Consider the following 13780-nt stretch of genomic DNA (forward strand, 5'->3'; position numbering starts at 1 on the left):
GTTATATAAGAATTTTGAAATTTTTTTTTTTTTTTTTTTTAATTTTAAATATTTACCTTAATAAAAATATAAAATAAACTATATTTATTACTAATGGTATTATATCACTTTATAAAATATAAATATATTATTTATTTTTAGTGTTTTTTATGAAAATGTAAAATACAATTAAACTTTATATATATATATATATATATATTTTTAATATTATTTTAATTTTTATGTGAATCCATTCAAGTTCATGTGTGTATATAAAATATAAATATAAATATATATATATATATATATATATATATATATATGAAATATTTAAATTTTATTTTTAGAAACTATTTAAACTTAACATTTTAAATATATATATATTTACCATATTCCAGTACACTTAAGTATTATTGTAAAAAAAAAAACATGTTAGGAAAAAATGAAATACAATAATTTTAAAAGTATATATATTCTCCTTAATTATTGACATTATAAAAAATAATCATATTATTATATTAGTAATGGAATAAAGGGATTTTACTAAAAAAAAAAATATATACATATAATTATTTATATTCTTAAAAAAAAATAATTCTTTAAACGTTTAATGTATAATATATATATTACACATATATAAGTTTTGATATCTATAAAATTTTTTTTTTTTTTTTTTTTTTTGAGAACCTATCCATTTACATATATATATATATATATATATATATATATATTGTACATATTTTCTTTTAACCTCCTTACATTTCCACATAATGGAAAACAAAAACAATGAAGAACAAACTAATAAGATTAAGGAAACATTATTTGGTCTTTCTACTGGTATTATTCAAAAAGCTATAAATAATAATGTTGATTTAAAGAACTATCGAATGAGAAGAGAAGCACTAGAGACACTAGGAAAATGTTTGTCTATGTTTATTTTATATATAACTGATGGAGCTATGGAATATTGTGAAAATGAAAAAAGATCTACCATACTGGTCAGAGATATTTTAAATTCTTTAGATGATTCTTTATTTCTAGATATACACGATGAACTGAAAAGACAGCTAACTATTCAAGAAGAAACTAATAGAACGGAAATATCAAAAGTATCAGAAAATATACAAGCGCAGTATCCAGAAAACAATGAACTTGATAATAATCAAAAGGAAGGGAAACCAAAAAATAAAGATGATGATTTTGATATATTGTTACAAGCTCTAGAATAAGGGAAAAATATATATATATATATATATTTATAATGAATGCCTTTTTTATATATATTTCCTTTTTTTTTTTTTTTTAAGTAGAATTTTTTTTAAAAATTATAACATTTATAATATTATATAATTAAAACAATTTTATACATTTTATTGTTTATTTTATTTTTTATAATTAATATATTTATTAAAATTATTAAATTATTTGTAAATTGAAAAAAAACAATTTTGGTTTATATATATATATGAATGAATAAATAAAATGTGGATAATATAACAAAAATTTATAAAAAAAAAAAAAATAAATCAATATATTTTAATGTTAATATATTTAATAAAAACAATTATAAATATTTCAACATAAATATGTATAAAATTTTTTTTATATTATATATTTTTTAATATTTATATATTTTCATATATTTTTAATGAATGTATATTAATAAATAAAAAAAAAAAAAATAAGTAATGTTGAATGGAATATATTTAATACTTTTTGTTTATACCAAACTTATATATTCGTCATAACTCTTTATTGTATAGAATGATTTTCTCTCCTTTTGTCTTGAGAATTTTCTATATAATGAATCAATAAAAAGAGAACAAAGTTTCATATTCGTTATTAAAGGTACCTGAAAATCTGATGCTAATCTTCTAATTTTATAACCATTAGAACTAACTTTTGTTTTTAATGTATCAGTTATATTTATAACCATTTCAACTTTATGATTCATAATTAAATCTGTTGTATTTGGTGAAATATTTTCTGCATTTTTATTATGAACTTTAATAAGTCTTTGATGAAATTTAGAACCTTTATTAACATTAAAAGATTCTAAAAATTTAGAATAGAAATCATATGTACCTTCAGTTGCATATATTGTAAATCCCATTAAAAATAATAACTGGAATGGTTCTTCAAAAGCTAATTTATTATTTAAATTTTTAATACTTATAAGTATTGATTTTTTAGGTAATTTCATACCTGTAGCTATTAATGATTTTAATAAAGCTTCATATTTATTTAAACCAAAACATGCTACTTCACCTGTAGATTTCATTTCTACACCTAATATACAATCTGATCCATGTAATCTATTAAATGAAAAAATTGGTGATTTCACAGCTGTATATTCTAAATCAATTAATGATATATTAATTGGTTTGACATCATAACCCATTAATATCCTTGTAGCTAAATCTATAAAATTTAGATTTAAAGCTTTTGATATAAATGGAAAAGTTCTAGATGCTCTTAAATTACATTCTATAATTTTTATCTCATTTTGATGACATATAAATTGTATATTAAATGGACCAGATATATTTAATGATTTTGATATTTTTTCGGATATTTTTTTTATTTTCCTATGTGTTTCAACATATATATTTTGTGCAGGTAATATTAAGGTTGCATCACCTGAATGTACACCAGCATTTTCAACATGTTCAGAAATAGCATAATTAATTATTTTACCATTTTTACTAACACAATCTATTTCTATTTCTTTAGCATTCTCAATAAATTTTGATATAACAACAGGATTATCTTTACTAACTATAGCTGCTTTCATTAAAAAGTTTTTTAATTCTTCAAAACTATTTACAACTCTCATAGCTGCACCAGATAATACATAAGATGGTCTTACTAATACAGGAAATTTTACTTCATTAGCAAATTGTATAGCCTTCGATAATCTTGTAAATTTATTCCATTTAGGTTGATCAATTTTTAAGGAATCACATAAGTGTGAGAATTTATTCCTATTTTCACAGCAATCAACACTTTGAGCACTTGAACCTAATATATTTACATTATTTTTATATAAACTAAATACTAAATTATTTGATGTTTGACCACCAAAAGCTATAATTACACCATTACTATTTTCAAAGTTATATATAAATTTTATAACCTCTGTTGTTATTTCATCAAAATATAAACGATCACTTTCATCATAATCTGTACTCACCGTTTCTGGATTACAATTTATTAAAATAGCTTTATGGTTTAATTTTCTTATTGTCTTCACACAATGTATAGCACTCCAATCAAATTCAACAGAACTACCAATACGATAACAACCACAACCTAATACAATAAAACATTTCTTTTTATCTTTCTCCTTTTCATTCCTATTATCGATTATTTTGAAACCTATATCATTATATTTTTCATTAAATATATTTTCATTTTCTGAACCGATAGCAGATGACATTTCTGACATTTTTGACGATGATAAAGAATTATAGCTATCATAACCATCATCGTTAAAATAATCATTATCCTCTTCAACTTCATCCACATCATCCACATCATCCATATCATCCACATCATCTACATCATCTACATCATCTACATCATCTTCATCATAATAATAATCATCATCATAATCATCAGTATCTAATTCTTCATTACTTAAATAATTATCACTATCTAAATCGTCATTATTTCCTTCTGATGAATGTGTAAAATAATATATATCATTTTCATCTTGATAATATTCTTTTTCATTTTTAACACCAACAAAATTATTAAACTTTGATTCAATATTATTACTATTATATTCATTATTCATTATATTATTTATATTATGATAATTCTTTTTCTCTTTATTTCTTCCCTTATTCTTCACTTTATTTTTATTATTTAAACCATTTCTATGTCGTTTCTCATTCTTGTTCTCCTTTTCATTATTTACCATAAGCATCATCCTCTCATTTGTACTTCTTCTATTATGTAAACCGTTATAATTTTTATATGTACGATCCATATATTTCTCAATACAATCATTCTCTAAATTATCATTTCCATTTTCAAATGCGTTACCATTATTATAATTAGGACAATTCATATTATGATTATTATCATTATTATCATTTAAATTTTCGTTATCTATTAATTCTTTCATTTTATTAATTTTGTATTCATTATTATATACAGAATCTACAACATAATAAGAATTACCAGGGTTTTTATTAGATATACTTTTTTGCTTTGATAAATACATATCCATATTTTTATTTCCCATTTCTTCATCTGACGTATTAAAATTATCTAAATATAAATGATCATTAGTTGAATGTGATGTTCCATTGGATAATTCATCGTCCATATTATTATTTGATCCAATATCTTTAGATTTATTTTTCTTAAATGTTTTATATTCATCATTTATATTTTTTCCAACCATATTCTTTTCCCTTTTTACATCTACCATCACAAAATCTGCTTCATCACCTTTCAATGAAGAGATATTCTTCTTATTCTTATTATTAATATCATTATTTTGACCTTCTAAGAATACTGTTGTGGTATTTATATCTTCTCTTTTTTTGTTATCATTTTCTAATACACCAACATCAACGTTTGGTTTATTCATATTTTCAATATTACATGAGAAATTATTATTTGAATTTTGTGCACTTAAAATATTTGTTTCATCAGATGCTATACTTTTTTCTTCTTTAGCATATATATTATGGCTACCTGCTCTTTCAGATACACAATTTAGATTAGTTTCATGATTTTCATTATTTGTTATAGAATTATTGGAATCATTTATTGTAACGTTTACATTTTTGTTTATAGATATATCATGAGAAATATTATTTTCTATATTAATATTATTTGTATTGATAGATCTAGAAGAATTATAATATCCCTGTGATTGTTTATTCAATTTAGATTTATTTTCTATATTTTCATAATTCATATTATTATTTTCTTTGTGTAATTTTGTACCCTTATTATGAACTAATTCATTATATAATGTGTTCTTGACACGTGTTTTTTTTTTATTTGCATTTCTTTTATTATTAAGCATGTATATTTTCTTCCTCTTCATATTTAATGGGAGAACATCATGTTCTTGACCTTGATAAGTTAGATATAAATAATTAGTTAAAGCAGGAAATTCGGCTGATAATGTATCAATAACTTTAATATGTGGAAATAATCCTAGCTTTTCTCTATATTTCATAACATCATTTTCTGTAACCCTACAAGAGTTATTAATATTAATATTATTATTATTATTATCAGTTGTGTTGAAGGATAAGTAGTGAGCTATTTGCTTGTCACTAAAACCATGCTTCTTAAAATACTTCAAATCATAAAAAGATAATTGCTCCAATTTTAATTTTTTCAACTTATTTTGTAAATTATATATATTATAAAATTTATGTAAGAACCAATAATCAATATGTGTGAGTTCATGTATTTTATCCATAGACATATTCAAATGGAAAGCTTGATGTATAGCGTCAATTCTTTTTGGTGAAGGATTTTTTAATTCTTCAATAATTTTCTTTTCATCCCAATCTATACAATAAGTATTACTAAATCCTAAATAATTATCATCAATACATCTTAATGATTTTTGTATAGATTCTTCAAAGGTTCGACCTATAGACATAACTTCTCCTACACTTTTCATACTACTATTCATTGTATTTGAAGCAAATTCAAATTTGTTTAAATCCCATCGTGGAATTTTGGTTGTAATATAATCGAGAGATGGTTCAAAACAGGCAGTTGTTTTTTTAGTTATACTATTTTTTAAACTTATTAAATCATATCCTAAAGCTATTTTTGCTGATATATAAGCAAGTGGATAACCAGTAGCTTTAGATGCTAATGCTGAACTTCTACTTAACCTAGCATTAACTTCAATAATACAATATTCTCCTGTTTTTGGATTTATACCAAATTGAATATTACATTCTCCTATAATATTTAAATGTGTAATTACCTTTAATGCTATTTCTCTAAATTTATAATATTCATAATTACTTAATGTTTGTGAAGGTGCTACAACTATACTATCTCCTGTATGTATACCTAATGGATCTATATTTTCCATATTACATATAGCTATACAATTATTTTTATTATCTCTTAATAATTCATATTCTATTTCTTTCCATCCTTGTAATGATTTATCTATAAATATTTCATTATCAGTTTGTAAAAATATTTTATTACATTTTTCAACTAACTCTTCTTCATTATTAATAAAACTACTATTTAATCCTCCTAACGAAAATGTTGTACGTACTAATATTGGATATCCTATTTTATTAGCTATATCAATAGCTTCATTAACATTTTTTGCACTACCATATGGAGCTATTCTTTCATTTATTTCTTTTAACTTTTCAGCAAATAATGTTCTATTTTCTGTTATTCTGATAGATTCTAAAGATGTACCTAAACATAGACAATTATTCTTTTTCAATACTTTTTTTTGATCTAACATTAAAGCACAATTTAAAGCTGTCTGACCACCAAACGTACATAAAATAAAATCAGGTTTTTCCTTTTTAATAATTTTTTCTACAAATTCACAATTAACAGGAAGAAAATATACTTTATCAGCTAATCCTTTTGATGTTTGTACTGTTGCTATATTAGGATTAACTAAAATAACATATATACCACATTCTTTTAAACTCTTAATTGCTTGTGTTCCTGAATAATCAAATTCACCTGCTTGACCTATACATAAACCACCACTACCTAAAAGAAGAACTTTCTTTTTTATATAAATAATATTATGTCCTAAATGTTCTCTATATTGCTTTTTCTTATTAAAGATATCTAAAAGAAAATTCTTAAATAAAAATGATGTATCTTCAGGACCATTATTACCTTCAGGATGAAATTGAACACTATAAAATCTTCCATTTTTATGTGAAATACCTTCTACAGATTTATCATTAGCATTTATATAACTAATCGCAAGTTCTTTTCTTCTTAATATTGATTTTTTTTTTAAACAATATCCATGATTTTGTGATGTAATATAACATATATTATCTACTAATTGTATTACAGGTTGATTAACACCTCTATTACCATATTTCATTTTATATGTGTCACAACCTAATGAGATACCTAATAGCTGATTACCTAAGCAAATACCAAATATAATTTTATTTTTTTTTAAACTATCTCTTAAATTCTTTATAAGGAAATCACACTTTTTAGGATCTCCAGGACCATTAGATAAAAGAACTGCATCATAATCTATATGATTAAAATTGTAATAATAAGGTACAATAATATAAGTCAATGGAAGATCCATACCTTGTCTTATTAAATTTTTTATTATACTATTTTTAATACCACAATCAACAATAACAATAATTTTTTCTTTATTGTCTACTTTTCTCTTGTTTACTAAATTAAGGAATTCTTCATTTTTCATTTTGCTTCTAGTATAAGTAGAATAATCATTATTTAAATTAAATTTGGTATCTTCACTATTATTCTCATTATTATTATTATTATTATATTGGTTGTTATGAAACTTACTATTCATATTATTATTAACATCCTTATTTATACAATCAATCTGATCATTGTTACTTTCATTGTTACTTTCATTGTTAGTGTTATTTTTGTTGTTGTTATTGTTTTGTTCTGTTTTATTGTTATATGTAATATTTGTATTTTTATTTACATCATAATATCCATATTGATCTACATTATTATTATGAAAGGTAGCATTCTCTTCAAGGTCAATTAAATATTTATCATATTCACATATACCATACATCTTAAAAAAGGCATCATTTTTATGACTAGCATTATTAAAGTTACAATTACTATGAAGATCTTTTAGATATTCTTCAGAAGATGTTATTAAGTTTATTTTATCTCTTAACAATGTATGATTAATAACATTTTTAAGATCACTTTTGTCAAAACTAGAGAAACTTGGACAATTATTAAAATTAGAAACACTACTATTTATATCATTATCATGATCTTCTAAAGATGAATCATTAGTAATCATTTCATTTGTATAATTAAATTCTTCTTTATTTTTATAATTATATGAAATATTATTTAACTTAATAACACGTATAAAATGATTACATACATATTTAAGAGTATCTATATTACCAGGATTAAAAAGATTAATTTCTTTATATAATTTATTTATATGTTGTCTGTTTTTATATATAACAATTTTACCTAACATACTACCTTTTTCTCTTAAAAGTTTTGTTAATGCTCTTGTATCTATACCACCTATACATGGAATTTTGTAAATCTTTAACCATTCACTTAAAGTAATATAAGAATTGTAATGATATGATTGCTTCGAATATTCACAAATAATTAATCCTTGTACTTGAATTTTATTACTTTCAAAATTTTGTACTAATCCAAAAGTTTCATCATGTTTTACTTTTTCAATACCATAATTACCAATAGATGGAAATGTTAAAACTAAGATTTGACCAAAATAACTTGGGTCAGTTAAAGCTTCAGGATATCCAACCATAGCTGTATTAAATATAACTTCACCTGTAACAATATAATCTTCATTTTCTAATCTACTATTTTTAAATAATAAATCATCTCTCAAATTGTTATCATCATTCGTAATATATGAATTATTATTATTCTTATTATTAATAATATTTTTATATTCCTCATCAGATGATATATTAGAATTGCCATTACACCCTTCATAACCTACACTGTAACCTACAAATTCGTTACCGTCTTCAAGAATTAACCTTCCAACTGTTTTAAAATCTGTAAGTATATAAATAAATATAAATAAATAAATATATATATATATATATATATATATATTATGTTTAAAAGAAATATGCAAAAGAAAAATCCAACATCACAATATTATTAAAAATATATACTTTTATGGTAGCACTGTACATTATTATCTATATATACATTTTTTTTTTTTTTTCTTTTTTTAAAAAATATACCTAAATCTGGCCAAAATTCTGAAGTCATTTTTAGCTTTTTTTTTTTTTTTTTTTTTTTAAATAATACAAAAATTCTTTATAATAATAATACTTGTAAATTTAGAAACACAAAAATGAAGATGAAAAAGAAAAATAAAAAAAAAAAAATTTTATAGATTTTATATTAAATATAAAAAGGAGAAGGATGTTTTAATTTATAGTATTCATATTCGTAAAACATAGAAAAATATTTAAAATAGAAAACTTTTTCTTTTTAAAAAAAGGAAAAAATACAAAATTAAAAGGTATAAATATGTTAATATTATAAGAAAAGGTTATATACATATTTTATATGTACTGTATATATAAATATATATATATATATAATATATTCTTTTTTTGCTGGAATAAGAAAAAGTTATAATTATAATAAATATATTAAATTTTGTTCTACTTTTTTCTTTTTTTATTTCAGCATTTTGTTATATATATTTAATTAGAATTATGTAAAAATATATTATATATACTTTTATTTTAATTTATATATATAAATATATATCTATTTTTTTTTTTTTTTTTTTCTCATAAAAATATATATATATATATATATATATATGATATATTTTCTTAAAGTATAAATTATTTATCTATTCAAAAGTAAAAAAAGATTTCATTATTTTATATACGTATAAGATATATTCATATATATATATATTATATATATGTTATATATTTATATTTTTTTTTTCCCTATTTTATTATATATAACATTTTAAATATTTTAAAAATTCCCAATTTAATATTTTATACCTATTTTTGTTGTATCTTATTTTATTATTTTACAATTACTTCTTGTTTTTTTTTTTTTTTTTTTTTTTTTTTTAATTTTAAGCACTAAGGAGAACATTTTACTTTATTATGCTACATTCAATAAATAAAAAATATGTATATATAATTATATGTATAATAAAATATTTATATAAAAATTTGCTATGTTTTAAATATACAATGTAATTATATATATTTGATGTTATTATATTATCATCATATATATATATATATATATATATATATATATGTACATTTAAGTAATGATAGAGAATTATTGAAATTATAAATTTTTCTTTTTTCTTTCTTATTTTAATCATTAGTTTTATATATAATATTTAATACTACCATAATTATTATATTAAATAAATAAATAAATATATATATATATATATATATATATATATATATATATATAATATATATGTGAGAACAAAATCAAAAAAAAGGGAAAACAAACAAACGAAAATTTTTTTTCCGTGATAAAAAAAAAAAATATTTCATATTGAAGAAATAATAACATATGTTTTATTATATTATGTTTTTAATATTATATGGTTCTCCTTAATTTCAATATAAGAGAAGCTTTATATACAAATATATATAAAAAAAAAAAAAAAAAAACAGACAGTTCTCAATATTCATTATATATTATTATTCGAGGCAATGATATATTACTATTAAAAGGAAAAATAACTGAATTTTACTTATAATCAGATGATAGCTTCATGATTTTTTTTCATATCCCCTTATTAGTTTTTTTTTTTTTTTTTTTTTAAATATGTAAATGTTCTATAAAAATACATTTCAACATGAATATTATAAATTTAAAAAATAAACCTTTTATAAAATGATAAATTTAACACTATAATTTTATTTTAAAAAAAAATATACATACATATTTATATAATATATATGATAATTATTAATATATACAAATTATTATAAATATTCTTTTTTATTTGGTTAAGAATTTGTCATTTTAAATGAATGAATATATATATATCACTTTATTTTATAATACAATAATATTTATTATTATTATTTTAAAATTTTGAATAAATAAAAATATTGAATTTGTTTATTTATAAATAATATATTATATTATATTATATATTTTTTAAATTTCATGTAATACTATTAAAATATAAATAATATATAATATAATTTTTATATAATAAATTATAATATATATTATAAATATAATATATATATTATAAATATAATATATATATTATAAATATAATAAAATCTTTGGTATACTTTCTTCACCCCCTTAAAAGCTTTTATATTATATATAATATATAGTAAATAAAAACATATTATATATATATATAACCATATAAATATTTAAAATATATATATAATAATATATAAGCAAAAAAAAGAAAAACATACCATTATATACATAATATTTTTGTGTTACAATAAAAGGATTAATTTATTGTTTTATCTTTATAGTAAATATTTTATATATATATGTATTATATGGGTTAAAAAAATGTTACAGAATCAAAAAGAAAAATATATATAATTATATATATATATAAATAATTATATATATAATATTATATTGATAGAAGTATCCAACTTATATAACTCTCAAATAAAATAAATATAAGTGCACTTATAAGAAAAAAATATCATATAAATATGGATCAATATTAATAATATTTTTGAAGGATTTTCTTTTATATACTTATTAAGGTATTTATTTATAATATAACATTTTATATCAAAATATATAATATTATGCACATTCATTTTATATATGTATATTTTTATTTTACCATTGTTTTTATAATTTATATATATATATATATATATATATAAGCATATAATATATTAATATATATATTATAAGATTATATATATAATAAATAATTATTAAATGAATATAAATATATATATATATAAAGAAGAAACATATTGAGATATTATATATTATGCTTAAGAAATATAATATGCTTAAGCCCTTTTAATTATTTCTTTATTATTTATTTGTTTCCTTCCAAATAAATTCACAGCCCTCACGAAAAAAAAAAAAAAAAGAAACAAACGTAATTACATTAATATATATATATATATATATATATATATATAATGTTGTTTTATAATAAAATATAATAAGCAATATATTTTATATATAATAATAATTTATATAATATATTTTATATAATAATTATTTATATTTTTTAATTATACAAGAAAAGTGGATATATATATGTATATAAAAATAATATAAAAAATTAAATGAAAAAATAATAAAATATTAAAATGATTATATTTTAATACATAATCATTATATATATATTTATATTTATATGTATATATATATATATAATATATTATATCAATAAATTAAGATAATATCATATAATAATATTTTATTAGAAATATATATAATTTATATATACACTTTATAAAAATAAATTTACAATTATAATTTTTTATTCTTAGAATTATTATAAAATTAGAAAAAAAAAAAAAAAAAGAAAAAAAGAAACATAAAAAAAAAAATATGTACATATAACTTAATATTTAAATTTAATATATTTTTTAATTTCATTTTAATATATCAATAATATTTATTTAATAATAAGAAGAAATAAAAAAAAATTATATTTTAGTTTGTTCTTTTTTAATTTTTTGAAAAAAAAAAAAAAAAAAAAAAAAAACTATATAAAATAATCTTTTATAAAGAAACAAAATATATAGTTATTTAATTATAATAATATATCAAAATATAAATAAATAAATATATATATATATATATATATATATATACATTTTAATATTTTCATATTTAAAAAAATAATATAATTCAAAATGAATGTCGATTTATTAAATCCAGATCCAGTTGAAGAATCAAAGAAACATAAATTAAAGAGATTAATTCCAACCCCTAATTCTTATTTTATGGATGTTAAATGCCCAGGATGTCTCCAAATTACAACTTTATTTAGTCACGCACAAAATGTTGTATTGTGTGGAAGGTAATAAAAACAATTTATAATCTATTAAATAAATATGTATATCTTATCATTTACCAATAAAAAATGTATGATACATATATATATATATATATATATATATGTATATATATATATATATTTTATTTTATTTTATTTTATTTTATTTTTTATTTTTTTAGCTGTAACATTATGTTGTGCCAGCCAACCGGTGGAAAATGTAAATTGACTGAAGGTTGCTCCTTTAGAAAAAAAATTGAATAAACTGTATTATCACTTTTAAAAAAAAAATAATAAAATAGGGATTATTTACAAATGATAAAATAATATGTACAGAATATATTTTTAGAATACTATAGTTTTATATAGGAACCCATAAGTTATATACAAATACTTTTAATAACAACATTGTGAAGTTAAAAGAATAAAACTGTTTAAGACCTATGAACAGAGAATATCCCAAATAATTATATATATATATAAAAATTAAAAAATATACATATATTTATATATATTATTTTTTCCCATTTTTCTTTTTTTATAATACATTTATATTTATGAATTTACATATACATATTCATTTTTCATATGTAAATTTTTTTTTTTCTTTTTTTTTTTTTTTTTTTTTTTTTTTTAAATTAGTACAATTACTATTATATAAACTAAGAAAAAAATAAATAAAATAATAAAAATATTAAAAAAAAAAAATATATATATATATATATAAAATAATAGCAACCACAATATTGTTGGCTATATATTTTATATAATACATATAATGCTCTTATATCACAAGTGTAACTATATTAATGTGTACACATGAAAATATTAATAATTGGAATGGTATTAATTGGAAATATATTAAAAAGTTTTATTTTTCAAGTAATCATATAAACATGAACACACACATATATATAATATATAACTAAAAGGATTGTTAATAAATATATTAAAAATAAAAAACAAAAAAAAACAAAAAAAAAAAAAAAAAAAAAAGGTTTTTATGTAATTAATATTTGCTTAATAATTTCAATATAAATAATCATCATATAT

General features: G+C 18.6%; 3 protein-coding genes across 3 annotated transcripts; 2 read left to right on the forward strand and 1 right to left on the reverse strand.

Annotated features, from left to right (window-relative positions):
* Positions 1–749: 749 nt before the first annotated feature.
* Positions 750–1208, forward strand: PADL01_1306900 (CCAAT-binding transcription factor, putative; the record flags this gene model as incomplete). Its single annotated transcript, XM_028683596.1, has 1 exon — positions 750–1208. One exon carries the CDS (start codon positions 750–752, stop codon positions 1206–1208), a length of 459 nt encoding a protein of 152 aa, XP_028539758.1.
* Positions 1209–1699: 491 nt separating this feature from the next.
* PADL01_1307000 (carbamoyl phosphate synthetase) lies at positions 1700–8976 on the reverse strand (the record flags this gene model as incomplete). Its single annotated transcript, XM_028683597.1, has 2 exons — positions 1700–8754; positions 8949–8976. 2 exons carry the CDS (start codon positions 8974–8976, stop codon positions 1700–1702), a joined length of 7083 nt encoding a protein of 2360 aa, XP_028539759.1.
* Positions 8977–12584: 3608 nt separating this feature from the next.
* PADL01_1307100 (40S ribosomal protein S27) lies at positions 12585–12991 on the forward strand (the record flags this gene model as incomplete). Its single annotated transcript, XM_028683598.1, has 2 exons — positions 12585–12751; positions 12910–12991. 2 exons carry the CDS (start codon positions 12585–12587, stop codon positions 12989–12991), a joined length of 249 nt encoding a protein of 82 aa, XP_028539760.1.
* Positions 12992–13780: the final 789 nt, after the last annotated feature.

Source organism: Plasmodium sp. gorilla clade G2 (assembly GCF_900097015.1).
Source record: "Plasmodium sp. gorilla clade G2 genome assembly, chromosome: 13".
Lineage (NCBI taxonomy): Eukaryota > Apicomplexa > Aconoidasida > Haemosporida > Plasmodiidae > Plasmodium > Plasmodium adleri (nom. inval.).